Raw genomic sequence first — 15,000 nt, forward strand, 5'->3', positions numbered from 1 at the left:
ACACACACACATGGCGCACACAAACACAAACTCTCTGACACAAACAACCTCTGCGCACACTCAATCACTCTCACACAAACAAACACAAACACACACACACACACACACACACACACAAACACATACACATGTATAGTGCACACAAACACATGTGCACACACAAAAAGTCACGTATAATAACACACACACAGACACATACTCACACACAAATGACCTGCATACAAACATTAAAAAACACAAATGCTCTGACATTTGTGGGGGCTGTTGTAAAAGTAATAATAGTTTTTCTTTTATAATAATATTTTGTTATATAATGTTGCTGTTAAGCCTTTTCGCTGGAGAGAGAGGATTGTCCTTGCGTTGCAAACCAATTAGAAAAAAAAGTTAATCCTGCAAAAAATACATTTGCTAATTCTGTGCAGTGATTTGGATAATGGAGCGGAAAGCAGCTTTATAAAATATACTGAGTATAGGGCAATTTAGGAAGGGACGGAGACACTATGGAGGAGAGATGTGTTCATGGAGGCAGTCGGAAAGGTGAACCATGACTCTCAATATCATCAAAAATTCACAGATTAAAACTCCCTAAAAATGATCAGACTAATGAAATCCTCACCCAGACTCAGCATCGGCGTATACACGAGCTACAGCGCTTCATAAAACCATACGATGTTTGCTCCAGCACATGTAGCATTCGGTGGGTGAGACCGAGCCACCAGAGACTTGGAGGAGACTTCAGGAGGCTGCGACTACATGTAACGCAGCTTAATAAGGAATCCTCTGATCCTGCCAGGCTGTCTGGGTACAGCGCCATGTTGTGGGGAAGACATTCTCCGTGGCTCCGGCACGGTGTCAAACGCAACGAGTCCCCTTTTGGAAAAAAGGCATGAAGTATGCATGTGAGCGAAGTTGAGTGTGGGTGTAGTAAACATCTCTTAAAGGTCCCTCCCATGTGGGTCCTCAACGTGGGTTGTTGTTTCTTCCAAGGTTCCGTCTGTCAGTTTGTTTATCCCCGTTCATGTTCTTGATCGTAATATTCTACGGGTTGTTTCTGCTCCCTCTTCCTCTCCGCAGTCGACACGCGTCATTACTCTCGCGTTTATTATAATTGAGGCATTAGTCGCCATGCCGACCCCCCCCCCCCCCCCCCCCCCACACACAACACATGTTACTCCACCATACAGAGGGTGTAAGTACTGGTGTACGTTCAATGGCTATTATACACATCAAAACACACGCGATGGCGGCTTGGTGGTTGAGTGGGTTGGGGTGGGGGTGGGGGGGGTGAGGGGGGGGTTAGCCGGAGCATCTGGAATAGCGCCTACCCTCTCTCTCATGTCTTCCTTCACACCTCGATTCATAACGCACACACACGCACGCACGCACACACGCGCGCACACAAACACATTCATTCCCCAACCACATCAAAACCACACTCACTTCTTCTTTTCAACTGACATCAGTGCATTGTGGTTGAAGAGTATCTCTGGGTTTCAATGCCATCGAGGGAATGCGTGTGTGTGTGTGTGTGCGCGTGTGTGTGCGTGTGCGTGTGCGTGTGTGTCTGTGTCTGTGTGTGTGCGTGTGTGTGTGTGTGTGTGTGTGTGTGTGTGTGTGTGTTTGGCTGTACTGGTGCCATCCTGGCTGGGTCAGAGCTGGTGTGAGACACACTCACACAGGTGTTCCCAGTCAGAGCGGCCATGGGGTATCACCCAGTAGCCCCATTATGTCACTCTGTAGCCCCGTTACACGCCGAGAGTGGGCTCCAACCACCTGACCTGTTGCATGCTTGCTGATTGGCTTGTTTGGTATTCCGGAACTCCAACCAGTCTGTTGCGTTCAGAACCCCTATACAGCAGGAAATATATATATATAGATATATATTTATATATATAATTTAAAACCCGTAGTGGGTTTTTTCTGTAAATAAATGTGGCTGCCAGTGGAATCTCCTGCAGCCCGTGTTGGCAGAAGACTGCCTTTGTACTGTTATTAGGGAAGCTTGATCAACTCGGAGGGCTTACTGGGGCGAAATGAGCTTTTAATCTACTGTTTGTTTTACCACCCTGAGAAGGCTTGGATTATCACCTGTCACTCATAGACACCGCCACCGTGCAGCCAGGGTCTGTCGCCGTGTGACTCTGTGTACGTGTGTGTGTGTGTGAGTGTGTGCGAGTGTGTATGTGTGTGTGCGTCAGTGTGTGCGTGTGTGTGTGTGTGTTTTTTGCGTTTCAATCCATTTGTGTTTGCGTGTGTGTTTGTATGTGCGTGTGTCTGGGAACATACTTTAAGTCTGTTAGACTTGATAGCGTGATTGGCACACCTAATTGTGCACAAACCACAGCTCTCAAGGGCTTCGTCTCCCTCAGTCTCACTCAGGTCGCATAATCCCCTGAAAAGTCACTTGGTTTGTTATGTTATTCATTTACATTTATTACTTTTTACAGCTTTTAAAGTTCAGTCTACACTCCTTCATAAAAGTAACCCAGTATTCCTCTCTCTCTCTCTCTCTCTCTCTCTCTCTCTCTCTCTCTCTCTCTCTCTCTCTCTCTCTCTCACTCTCTCACTCTCTCATTCTCCCTCTCATCTGTGATAGGACGAGTGCCGTAACTTCATGAAGGTGTTGCTCAGTAAGGCGGGCGGCGGTCTCTTCATCTGCGGGACCAACGCCTTCAACCCGATGTGCGCCAATTACACCGTAAGTCCAAAACACACACACACACACACACACACACACACACACACACACGCACACGCGCGCACCCAAGATCTATTTATCTACCCAGTGTAAACCTCTAAATATCTAAATATATCAGGCCTGTGAGTGAGGCTCGCCAGGGTTCATGATTGACGCGGCCTATTTCATAAACTCCTCATGAGGGTGTGGCTCGAAAACCGGCGGGCATGACGACGGCATCCAAACAAACAACAACAACGCTGACGAAGGCAATTAGTAGGAAATGCCACATCTGAAAGGGGCTCAGCGCAGCTCCATTGGCAGGGTAAACGGCGGGCTCCCAGAGGACGAGGAGCTGCTCTGAGCCACCGAGGCCGTGTCAGGCGCCAGCGAGGCAGCCTGTTACTGCTCTGTGGCCTGGTGAGCTTGTTAGCGTAGCGCCGCAGAGACACATCATCACAGAGCACTGTGGAGGGGGAACTGGGGGGGAGAGAGCACTCACAGAGGAGGGGGAGGGGGAGGAGGAGGGGAGGAGGGGAGGAGGAGGAGGGGGGAGAAAGGGGGGAGAGGGAAGAAGGGGAGAAGGGTTGGAGGAGGAAGGGGGAGAAGGGGTGGAGGAGGAGGGGGGAGAAAGGGGGGAGGAGGAGGGGTGAAGGGGTGCCGGGGGGGGCAGAAAGTTTGGCGGGGGAAAAGGGGGGGAGTTAGATTTTTTGGGGGTGACACAGTCGCTTTTTCCGTATTGAAGTGTGGACCACATGTTCCTCTGTGCAAAGTCACCAGGTGGTTGGGGGGGGGGGGGGGAGAGAGTGAGAGTGTGTGTGTGTGTGTGTGTGTGTGTGTGTGTGTGTGTGTGTGTGTGTGTGTGTGTGTGTGTGTGTGTGTGTGTGTGTGTGTGTGTGTGAGGGGGCGGGGAGGAGGTAGAGGTGAGAAGGCGGTAAACCAACACGACTTGGGAAGAGGAGGTGACTTGACTCGAATCCTACAATGAAGCAGCTGACAGACAGAGCACCTGTGAGGCCCTCAGACCCCCTCAGACCCCCCCCCCCCTCAGACCCCCTCTGTTCTAAAGGCTCTCTGAGTCAGCACCCGGCGTGCTCATCATTCCCGGAGTCTTGACAACAGTCGCCGTCTCCCTCGACGACGGCATCAATCAATTCTTCAAAGCGCTGCCTGCAGGTGAACCCTGACTCCTCCCCCCTGGCCGACGCCTCGCGTTACTCCGGAGGAAACGCTTAAAATGGCTGACACGGCGGCGAGGGGTGTTAAAGCCGGGGGGGGGGGGGGGGGGGAGGAAAAAGGTGAAAGAATTTCATCATCAAACGGGGGAGAGGGATGCGCGTGACTTTAGGTGTCGGTTTCGGGCGAGAGCGCGCGACGCATCGTAGCGTCTCGTGCGTTCAGAGTCGGCCTCTAATGACTAATCTGGAGGCGGCGGAACGCACCTGTCGCGGGCTGGGAGGCAGTGCCTCCCCGGGGACCTGTTAGGGAGCGCGAGCGCGGCGGTATTTATAGCCCGCTTTTAATGAAACGACACCTCTGGATGGTTTGATTTCATAGTGGTGGGTGAGAATGACGTTAAGCCCGTTGCCACGGTAGCGCGACGCTACCTGGCGACGGGATCCTGTTCCAGGCGTGCATTTTGTGAATGGGTGTGTTGCTGTGTGCGTGCGTGTGTGGGTTGGGAGTGCGTGCGTTTGTTTTGTTTGTATATGACTGTGTCTTATCGTCGTGCCTAATTGCACCAGTGGGTCGTTATTTTGCACCGATGATAAATCTTTTCTAATTACTCTCCTCCATTTGGCTCGCTGTTATGAAACACCTTCCCACCAGAACAGCATTTATACTCTCTGATATATTGTTTGTGCTGTGTGTGTGTGTGTGTGCGTGCTTGTGTGTGTGTGTGTGTGTGTGCTTGCCTGCCTGCGTGCGTGTGTGTGTGTGTGTGTGTGCGTGTGTGTGTGTGTGTGTGTGTGTGTGTGTTTGCCTGCGTGCGTGCTTGTGTGTGTGTGTGTGTGTGTGTGTGTGTGTGTGTGTGTGTTTGCCTGCGTGTGCGTGTGTGTGCATGTGCGTGCGTGTGTCTGCGTGTGTGTGTGTGTCTGTGTGTGTGAGTGTGCGTGTGTGTGTGTGTGTGTGTGTGTGTAACAGGCAGACAAACTGGAGATGGTGGGGGACACAGTCAGTGGGATGGCCCGCTGCCCCTACGACCCGAAGCACGCCAACGTGGCTCTGTTCGCAGGTAACACACACACACACACACACACACACACACACACACACACACACACACACACACACACACACACACACACACACACACACACACACACACACACACAGCAGCAACATGGTAACACACACGCCCATACACAGACACACACGCGCACGCAGGCAAACACACACACACACACGCCCACACAGTAGCACCGTGGGGGGGGGGGCAGCCTCTGTAAACTGGTCCCCCCCCCCTCCAGTTGTGATCACCGGACCGACTTGTTGTGTTTTGTTTCCAGCCAGCGGCCGCTGTTAGATCACTGGCCGATGTGCGTGGAGCGAAACCGTGTTCTGATGTAATGGACGGCGATTTCAGAAAAGGCCAACGCAATTTCAGTGCTTTTCTTTGTCGTTCTATTTCTAAGAAACATTCCCACGTGTAGCGAGGTGCAAATCGTTCTCTGACTGGGGATCAAAGTAGCGAGCGCATTAGCTCAGCGGTTACCCGACCACCGTTATCCATTATCCGCTTCCTGTCGTTCCATTTGCTGACAGTAGCGTCACTGGTGTCAGATGTATATGAGCCCTCGTTGACCCACGTTCACTGGCTCTGGTTATGCTGTTATGTCGTAAATTAACTTCCCTTCTGTGTGTGTGTTTGTATGTGTGTGTCGGTGTGCCTGTTTGTATATGTTCCTCTGTGTGTGTTTGTGTGTATATGCTCCTGTGTGTGTGTGTGTGTGTGTGTGTGTGTGTGTGTGTGTCTCTGCGTGTATATGTGTCTGTTTGTGTCTGTGTGTGTGTGTCTGCGTGTATATTTTCCTGTGTGTGTGGGTGTGTGTGTGTGTGTGTGTGTGTGTGTATATGTTCCTGTGTGGGTGTGTGTGTGCGTGTGTCTGTGTGTGTATATGTTCCTGTATGTGTGTCTGTTTGTGTCCGTGTGTGTGTGTCTGTGTGTATATGTTCCTGTGTGTGTGGTGTGTTGTGTGTGTTCATATGTCCCTCTATTGGTTTTGTGTGCGTTTGTTTGTGTGTGTCAGAGGGCAATCTATTCACGGCGACGGTGACAGACTTCCTGGCCATCGATGCGGTGATCTACCGCAGCCTGGGAGACCACCCCGCCCTGCGGACCGTCAAGCACGACTCCAAGTGGTTCAGAGGTACACACACACACACACACACACCCACGGACGCACACACACGCACACACCTGACACACACACACACATACACACACTACGGGCACGAACAGGAGCCCAGCTGGTGCCCTTGTGTGCGTCAGTGTGCATGCGTTGTGTTGATGTGTTTGTGTTATCGTGCCGTGCGCCACACAGGTGTGTCTCCGTTGTGGGTTTAATGTATAATCCAGTCTTATTCGGACGGACTCGAGGCTTAGGAAGGATTCCGCCGTGTGGTCTCCAAGACGGCGACAGTCGTCTCTCCGCTCGGCGTGTCTGCTAGTTTGATCCCCGGCTCTGGGGGGGGTCTCCCCGAGCTAGACGCCTCGCCCTGACTGCTCCCGACGAACCGGCTGTCGCCGTGCGTGGCTGACTCCGCCGTCGGCGTGTGAATGTGTGCATGATTGGTCGAACGTCAGGTGATATTGTAAAGCGTTTTGGGTAAAAGCGCTATATAAATGCAGTCCATTTACCGTTTACCATTTAGCTGTGACCCTGTTGGCCCTTGTCTCTGTGGTCCCCCTGTCTCTGTGGCCCCTGTCTCTGTGGCCCCCCTGTCTCTGTGGCCCCCCTGTCTCTGTGGCCCCTGTGTCTGTGGCCCCTGTCTCTGTGGCCCCTGTCTCTGTGGCCCCTGTCCCTGTGGCCCTGTCCCTGTGGCCCTGTCTCTGTGGCCCCTGTCTCTGTGGCCCCCCTGTCTCTGTGGCCCCTGTCTCTGTGGCCCCTGTCTCTGTGGCCCCTGTCTCTGTGGCCCCTGTCTCTGTGGCCCCTGTCTCTGTGGCCCCTGTCTCTGTGGCCCCTGTCTCTGTGGCCCTTGTCTCTGTGGCCCCTGTCTCTGTGGCCCCTGTGTCTGTGGCCCCCCTGTCTCTGTGGCCCCTGTCTCTGTGGCCCCTGTCTCTGTTGCTCGATGTCTGAGCCTTCCTGTTACCGACCTTGAGCAAGCGGCCCAAGTTCAGTAGATAAAGCGCGTGCTGAATGACTAAACAGGTAATGAAAAAGGGACCACTCATATTTCCCAGCCCCCCCTCTCTGGGGTCAAAGACCTGGCCTCCTGGAGCCCATAGCAACAGGCTGGTCGGTTACGGGGCGCAGTCTCGCTGCAGTGCATGATGTAACGGGCCGTCTCACCGCGGCACCCCGCTTCTTCTTCTTTGCGTCTTTGCGCTGCCTGCGTGTTCGGGGTTTCAACGATGTTCACCGTCTGATTCCACCCTGAGCCATCGCCGGCGCTCGCCCTTCATCTATATTTTATTTACCTCTTGCCTGTTATTTCACCATCTACTTTTCATCCATCCATACTCTCTGCTCCTCTGTTTGTATCTCTCTCTCTCTCTCTCTCTCTCTCTCTCTCTCTCTCTCTCTCTCTCTCTCTCTCTCTCTCTATGTCTTCCTCTCTCTCACTCTCTCTATGTCTTCCTCTCTCTCTCTCTCTCACTCTCACTGTCTCTATGTCTTCCTCTCTCTCTCCCTCTCTCTCTCTCTCTCTCTCTCTCTCGTTCTCTCCCTTTAGTCCCTCTTTGTTCTAATCCGTCTTCTCCCTTGTTTTCTCTTCTCTTCCAGAGCCCTATTTTGTCAGTGCCGTGGAGTGGGGACCTCATATCTATTTCTTCTTCCGGGAAATGGCCATGGAGTTCAACTACCTTGAGAAGGTAGGAGCGGTTAACCACAAGGCGTCCAAAGTTTAAGTGTAGGAATGTAGGAGAGAAAATCATGCACAATAAACACAAACAAGGCTTTCCTTTAACACACGCACTGCCTGGATGCTCACATTAATTTGGAAATAATATGAAAATGGTTTCATAATGCCGGCCTATAAAACGCTACACTGACCCTAATGTTTTTCCCGCCATCGTTATCTGAATGTCAATACCAGCTGTTGCTGCAGAGCCAGGGATGGGGCTGACCTTTAGTGCTTGTGTTTATTTTTCTGCAAATTTAAACAGGACATGTGCAAATGGCCATCTGTATTAGCCTCCGTTAGGGGACAGAGCCTACAGAACCCTACGGAACCTGGATAGAACCAGGGAAAGAGAAAACGTGCACATAAAAGATTATTAAACTTAAAATGAGTCAGCCATTGGCAGAGGACTTTTTCTTCTTTTAATAAGGTAACGTTTCCCAGCTTGGGGAGGGATGTGTTTGGGCTAGGCTGTTTGGTTTGGCGTGTTAACAGCGAGAGAGTGTGTGTGTGTGTGTGTGTGTGTGTGTGTGTGTGTGTGTGTGTGTGTGTGAATGTGTGTGTGTTAACTGTACACACACACACACACAAACACACACAGAAGCTATTAGCCAATCATCAGGGATTTACTTCAAAAAGGCAGTTTTGAGATCCACTGACATTTAAATGAATAATTGATTTTACATTTTAAATTCCAAAACAATATTCAATCCAAAACAGGGTTGAGCTGTAGAAAGGTCTTCCCAGTGAATCATTTCTCGGGAGCAGAGGCACTCTCATTCTGCTGTTTATACTGAAGTTTTATTTTTTAAGAAATAAAGAAATGCAATGCTAGCACTTGGCAGAATCTAAGATTGATAATCTTAGGAGCTGGAGTATATGACTTTGTATCCGTCTTTCATTTGCATGCGTTTATTACAAAATAATTTGTCCTGGTTGTTGAATTACAATAACAAGTACCACAGAGGTGTGTTGTGTTTAATGCTCAGTGCGATCCATTCAGCAACGCTTAAAAAGGAACAAATACAATTTTTTTTTACTCAAAGACAAAGTGTGAGCTGCCGTCGGCCTATGAATCATCCCGGGAGGACACTTCCATTATCATGCCTCACTTCTCCATCATTATGAGTGTTATTCAAACTGCTGCTGGGTGTTGTGGGGCTGTCTGAGGGGGGTGTTGACTCCTGCCTGTGCCCAGGTGATGGTCTCCCGTGTGGCTCGCGTCTGTAAGAAGGACCTGGGGGGCTCTCAGCGGGTGCTGGAGAAGCAGTGGTCCTCGTTCCTCAAGGCGCGGCTCAACTGCTCCGTTCCGGGCGACTCGCACTTCTACTTCAACCTGCTGCACTCCACTAGCCCTGTGATCCGGATGCACGGCCGCGACATCATCCTGGGGGTGTTCTCCACGCCCGCCAACAGGTAGGGCGCACACACACACATACACTCACACACACGCACACACACACCCAGGCATGCAAGCACACGCACACACGCGCACGCACGCACACACGCGCATGCACGCACACACACACAACCAGGCATGCAAGCACACGCACACACACACAAACACACACACATACAAGTACATACACCTACGAATTCACACATATATACACAAAATATACACGTATACCCACAAATGCAAACATACAAACCCATTTGCACAAACACACACACACACACACACACACACACACACACACACACACACACACACACACACACACACACACACACACACACACACACACACTTGTACGCAAGCACACATAAACAGACAGACACACAAACACACGCACACACACGCACACACACAACGCAACAATGTGCACACACAAGAATCCATGCAACAATGTGCACACACAAGAATCCATGCACACACACAGAACGCAAGAGTGTGCACACACAAGAATCCATGCACACACATATACTTCCACATCCAGCCACCTCCACTACATCTGCGACTATACATCATATATATCCTCCTTGAAGTGAAGAAAACACAATCTCCATCACACCGTGGCTCTCAAACTGACAAACCTGTCCAGACACATCTGGGGGCGTACCGCCCACTGCGGAGGAAGGTGACAGACGAGTCTCCGACCGCTCCGCTGGAAGACCCAGCCTACTGTTAAAGACAGCGTTGTCCCAGTGAAGTCTCTTCGTAGTGCGAAGGCACTACGAAGACCCGCACATAAATAGAGGAGAGGAAAGAGAGATCGACAGAGAGATTTAAAGAGATGAACGGGTCACACGGCCAGGCCCAGGTTCAGATCAGAGGGTGAACGTAGGGAGCACGTCCTGCCATCCATCGGGGGGGAGGACACAGGGAGACGGGGGAGGGGGGGGGGGACAGAGAGGGGAGGAAACTGCGAAGAGGAAGGGATGAGAACGTACAAGACAGGGGAAGCTCTGCAGGGTTATGGGTTGAGAAGGTCAGGAGTGGCAACCAAGCTTGTAAGTGGTGTTTCAGAGAGGAGAAAAGAGAGGTGGTATTTGCAGAGCTAGAAAGAGCACAGTTACACAAACACACACACACGCACGCATACACAAGCACACACACAGACACACACATCAGGGAGATTGAACAGAGGGAAGAGACTGTTGCTGAACAAATATTAAGGCGTGCATCCAGCTCCTTGGAGAGTCAAATAGATCGTACATACAGACACACGATCAGTAGACTACTGGATTGAAATAAACCATTGTACACTCTTAACTTTATGTATGTATCGTGAATATTAGATTATATTCCTCTTTTATTTTCATATATACATATTTAAAACCATAGGCGTAGAGGTCAGGGGAACGGTAGAGATATATCCCCCTCAATATTTCAAACACGTGCATTTGCTCCCCCCCCATTAAAGTATGAAAAAGGTTGAGGAGTTTACCCTGAGAAACCGCGATAATATTCGTCGTACACGCAACAATGCTTCTAACGGTGGCAGGGCTCGCAACACAGACACACACACAAATATGCACACACACACACACACACACACACACACACACACACACACACACACACACACACACACACACACACACACACACACACACACACACACACAAACTGTTATCCAAACAGACGACAGAAAAGGGGACAGCAGCTTAAATCACGCCTATTTGCGTGTTGACTCAGCAGGGATGATATTAAACGAGGAACGTTGATCTACAGGAGGATAAATATTTGCAGCAGTAGGCCGACAGAATGCCTGTCAGCCTCACTGCATTATATCGCATAACATTTTGAATTGAGTCTCGGTGCCTGAATTTCTGCCACATTTCCGACAAATAAAGAAATTTGTCGGAAATGTGTGAGCCCAAGAATTCACCAGATGCAGGAAGTTAAGTATTTGGACGCCCAAGATTTCGTGGGAAAGGTCACCCCAACACCCTGCTGAATGTCTCCCCTCCCCTAACTTCAAATGAACGTCTGAACGGGGCGTATGTTGGTCGCGCTTCCAGTGGCCAGACCGAACGCTCCTAAGCCCAACCGCTCCCGTGCAGCCCGCCTCAACGACATCAGGATGTGTTTGTGTTTGTTGGTGAGAAGCGTCGCCGCTAACGGTCTGTCGACGTGGCGGCGGTTAAAAGTCCCTCGGTCGGATTCCAGTCGTCCTTGGAACCGGTTCATCTGTTTCTGCCGTAGCTGGAGTTGGTTAGTTAGCTAGCTGGTCGATGGTGGGTGGAGACTGGTACCGCACACATACACACGCACGCACGCACGCACGCGCACACACACACACACACACACACACACACACACACACACACACACACACACACACACACACACACACACACACACACACACACACACACACACACACACACACACACACACACAGTAGCACAGCAGGGCTGGAATGGCTTCCAGATCGCCGTGTGAGAGGCGGACCACAGTGCAGCAGCAGCTGAACACACACAGACGGAGCTATTTTAAAAGATTAGGACAAAGACGCAGAGCCGTGTCGACTCGAACGGAGGGAGATTTGAGACATCACGAAGCCACACGCCTATCAGCACCCGCCTCGCCTCGGTCTCCGTGACGACCATGAGTGAGCGCGAGAGCAATTGCTTCGGCCAGCGGCGTGCGGAGAACCCAGCAGGAGTCCGGGGGCTGGGAATGAGTTCCAGGCCGCCCCGATGCCCGCTCCACCGCACAGGTCCTCCGCCATTGTGGGAATTAAACCGGGGGGGGGGGGGGGTTGGTTTTCGGTTAGTCTTTTGATACGGCGTTGAACTCCCCAGCATCCTCTGGTGGCTTCTCTTCGCTGCGGGATTGTCTCTCTCGCCCTCTGCAGTCCCTCAGTCGTCGTCCCCCCCCCCCCCCCCCATGAAGAGATAATTTCTTCCCAATTTCAGATCCTCTCCTCTCATGGGCGTCCAAGCTGCGCTTTGCAGCACAGGATCCTCTCGCTTTCCCCAAGAGTGGTTTGGCAACGGTACAGGGCAGAGCACAGTAGAGCTATCTGCCCCCCCCCCACCTACTGCTGCTAAACCACTCCCACCCCCCTTCCCCCACCCGCTGCCAGCCTCTGGGATGAACCATCTACCCCCCTTCACTGCTGCCAGCCGCTGGGATAAACCATCTCCCCCCAAAAGACCCTTTGCAGACACTGGCTCCCATGTGTCTACCTCCCCATTGCTCCAGGGTCCTTCCTGTCCTGGCAGGGGGGGGGGCAGATGCCCCGCCAAAAGCCTCCTCCACTTAAGGCTCCTTCAACGCAGGAAGTCAGAGGAGGAAGAGGACACTGGTACGAAGAGGAAGATGAAACAGAGACTTGCGGTGCGGTGCAGTGTGTTCCGCATGAGGGCCACCCCCCCGGTCGGGTGGTCTCTGTTGTTTGGACGTCGAGGCTCTGCAGCCCCCCCCTAGGCGTCCGTGGGCACCGGGCCACGCCTTTATCTGCCTCTGAGTGACGTCTATCCAAACAGATGCATCGCTGTAAGGCGCTCTGGGTAAGAACATGTGCAGGACGACAAAGCCCCGGTGAGTAGAGGAGGTCAGCAGGAAACGGATTGTAAACAAACATTAAAGTGGGCACAGATGAGTATCGGTGGTGGTAGAACCGGATTGGACCGGAGTCAAACCAGGAATTACAGTAAAGGCAGAGGTGCTGGTGCTGAGGGGCTGGTGGTGATGGTGGCGGTGGTGGTGGTGGTGGTGGTGGTGCTACTGGTGGTGGGGTGGTGGTGGTGGTGATTGTGGTGATGGTGGTGGGGGTGGGGGTGATTGTGGTGATTGTGGTGGTGGTGGTTGTGGTGCTACTGGTGGTGGGATGGTGGTGGTGGTGGGGGTGGTGGTGGTGGGGGTGGTTGTGGTGCTACTGGTGGTGGTGGGGTGGTGGTGGTGGTGGTGGGGGTGGTTGTGGTGCTACTGGTGGTGGTGGGGTGGTGGTGGTGGTGGTAGTGGCAGTGCTGCTGGGAATGATGTCGTCTGTTTGTAAGGAAAGAGGCAAACAACTGCTGGGCCAGAGTGAGGCGGGCTCGTTACACTTAATGGGAGCAGGCAGGAAATCACATGAACCACCGCGTGCACCGTTCAGCGAACCCACCGGAGCGAGTCTGCACCGCGGGAGGTCTGCCCTGTTGTGGTTCACGTGTCGACCCGCGGGAGAGGCCCTTGAACGGAGAAACCGTCCCTCCGGGGCCAGAACCACAAGCCGAGCACCAGATGGGGCGCCAAGCCGCGGAGCAGGGAAGAGGAGGCACACAGATTTATATATACACAGGAAAAGCATAAAACATATATAAACTGTATACATGGTAGCTTGTGCCTCCTTTGGGACCAGGCTCCTCCACGGATCCGTCCTCTGAGGCTCAGACGTGAGCACAGCGCCAGAGGTCTCTGTGGTCAGTCCGGCTCAAAGGCACCGTGGTAATGGATGATGAACGGAGCGAATCAGGAGATGAAGAAATCCCAGCCGACGAAAAGAGGAGAACAAAGCAGATGAGACAAGGAGAGTGCCAACGCCGAACCGAGGCCTCGTGCATAAGGAACGTTCTGAGGAAACAGAAGGAGGAGACTAAATTGGTGAACACTAAATCTCGTTGGTTATTTTCACCTCTAAACAGTTCCCCGGCTGGTTATTTTCCATTAGGAATACGGGCGAGCAGGATGTCGGAGCTCTGTTGACGTTCCTACTTCCTCACCATCAGTGTTCCCCTATTTTAAACCACGCTACTCTCGCTCAGTTTAGCCCACTGGCAATTACCTCGCCCGCCTACGACCGGGGTACCAGCCCTCTCTTCTCCCTCCATCCATCCATCTATCCCTCCATCCTCCCTCTCCCTCCACCCCCCCCCCCCCCCCCCCCCCACCCCCCCCCCTCCCCCTGCCCAGTCGTGGGTGGCAGGAAGCAGTGCGTCCATCCTGGGCTGTCAGGGGGGCTGCTGATCCAGTAGGAGGCAGGCTTGTCTCTCTGGCCCCGCCCCCTCCACCTCGTCCCTCACACCCTGCAGAGCTCTGACAGCCTGTCACTCAAAGCCTGGTCAGCAGGTCACTGACAGAGAGAGGGGGGTTGGGGGGTTGTTAAACAGTATGAGCTGTGAGGGGAGAGTGAGCTGTGTATTTATATAAGAACACGTTATCAAATGAACCGTAAGGAGTCCATTCCAACAGCGCCCGACTTTTACTGGCTGTGGATTTAGTGTCAATGCAGATATCGACTATAACCGAAATAATCCATCAAACATGAGAGTTGTGGATACATACATCCTCATAAGGATAATTTGTTTGATAATTATCACAGTAATTAACGGGAAGTTTGTGGTATTTAGTGAAATCTAGCGGAACAGACTTTAATATTCACAAGTATGTTTTTATTAGTGTATAATCGAATGAGAATAAGAATAATGTTTGCTTAGCGGTGATTGGAGGAAGGGAGTGCCACTAAATCTTTCATACGGCTTTAATAATTAACATTATAGTCATTTATAGCAGTAGCAGTAACATATGCGTAACCCAGTTATCTTAGGAATTAAGTTGAGTTGAATATGCATAGAAAACGATTGAATATGCATAGAAATATATTAATAATAAGGAGAGTGTTGACGCCAAAGAAGTAGCGGGAGGCGACTTTAATTGAAAAAAAGGTTGATTTTTAAAAGCAAAATGAGGAGAGAGGGGATCGCCCGGAGGCATTCAGACCGCCCTACCTGCCCGGAACCACTGACCTGTAGAGAGACAGAGACATGGACAGGGGGGTGTGTGGTTGTGTAAGCTTGTGGGTCATTGTATGTGTGTACATGAG

The 15,000-nt window shown here is 51.7% G+C and overlaps 1 protein-coding gene across 1 annotated transcript in view; it reads left to right on the forward strand.

Annotated features, from left to right (window-relative positions):
* The window catches only part of LOC115538950 (semaphorin-6B), a gene marked incomplete at its 5' end in the record, with an annotated part of 39,684 nt that overhangs the window by 8,609 nt on the left and 16,075 nt on the right, over positions 1–15,000 (forward strand). Inside the window, 5 exon segments of the mRNA XM_030350165.1 lie at positions 2,597–2,698; positions 4,823–4,913; positions 5,929–6,048; positions 7,624–7,712; positions 8,940–9,157. Of these exon segments, the coding sequence (XP_030206025.1) occupies positions 2,597–2,698; positions 4,823–4,913; positions 5,929–6,048; positions 7,624–7,712; positions 8,940–9,157 (620 nt within the window).

Source organism: Gadus morhua, unplaced genomic scaffold, assembly GCF_902167405.1.
Source record: "Gadus morhua unplaced genomic scaffold, gadMor3.0, whole genome shotgun sequence".
In the NCBI taxonomy this organism is placed as follows: Eukaryota; Metazoa; Chordata; class Actinopteri; order Gadiformes; family Gadidae; genus Gadus; species Gadus morhua.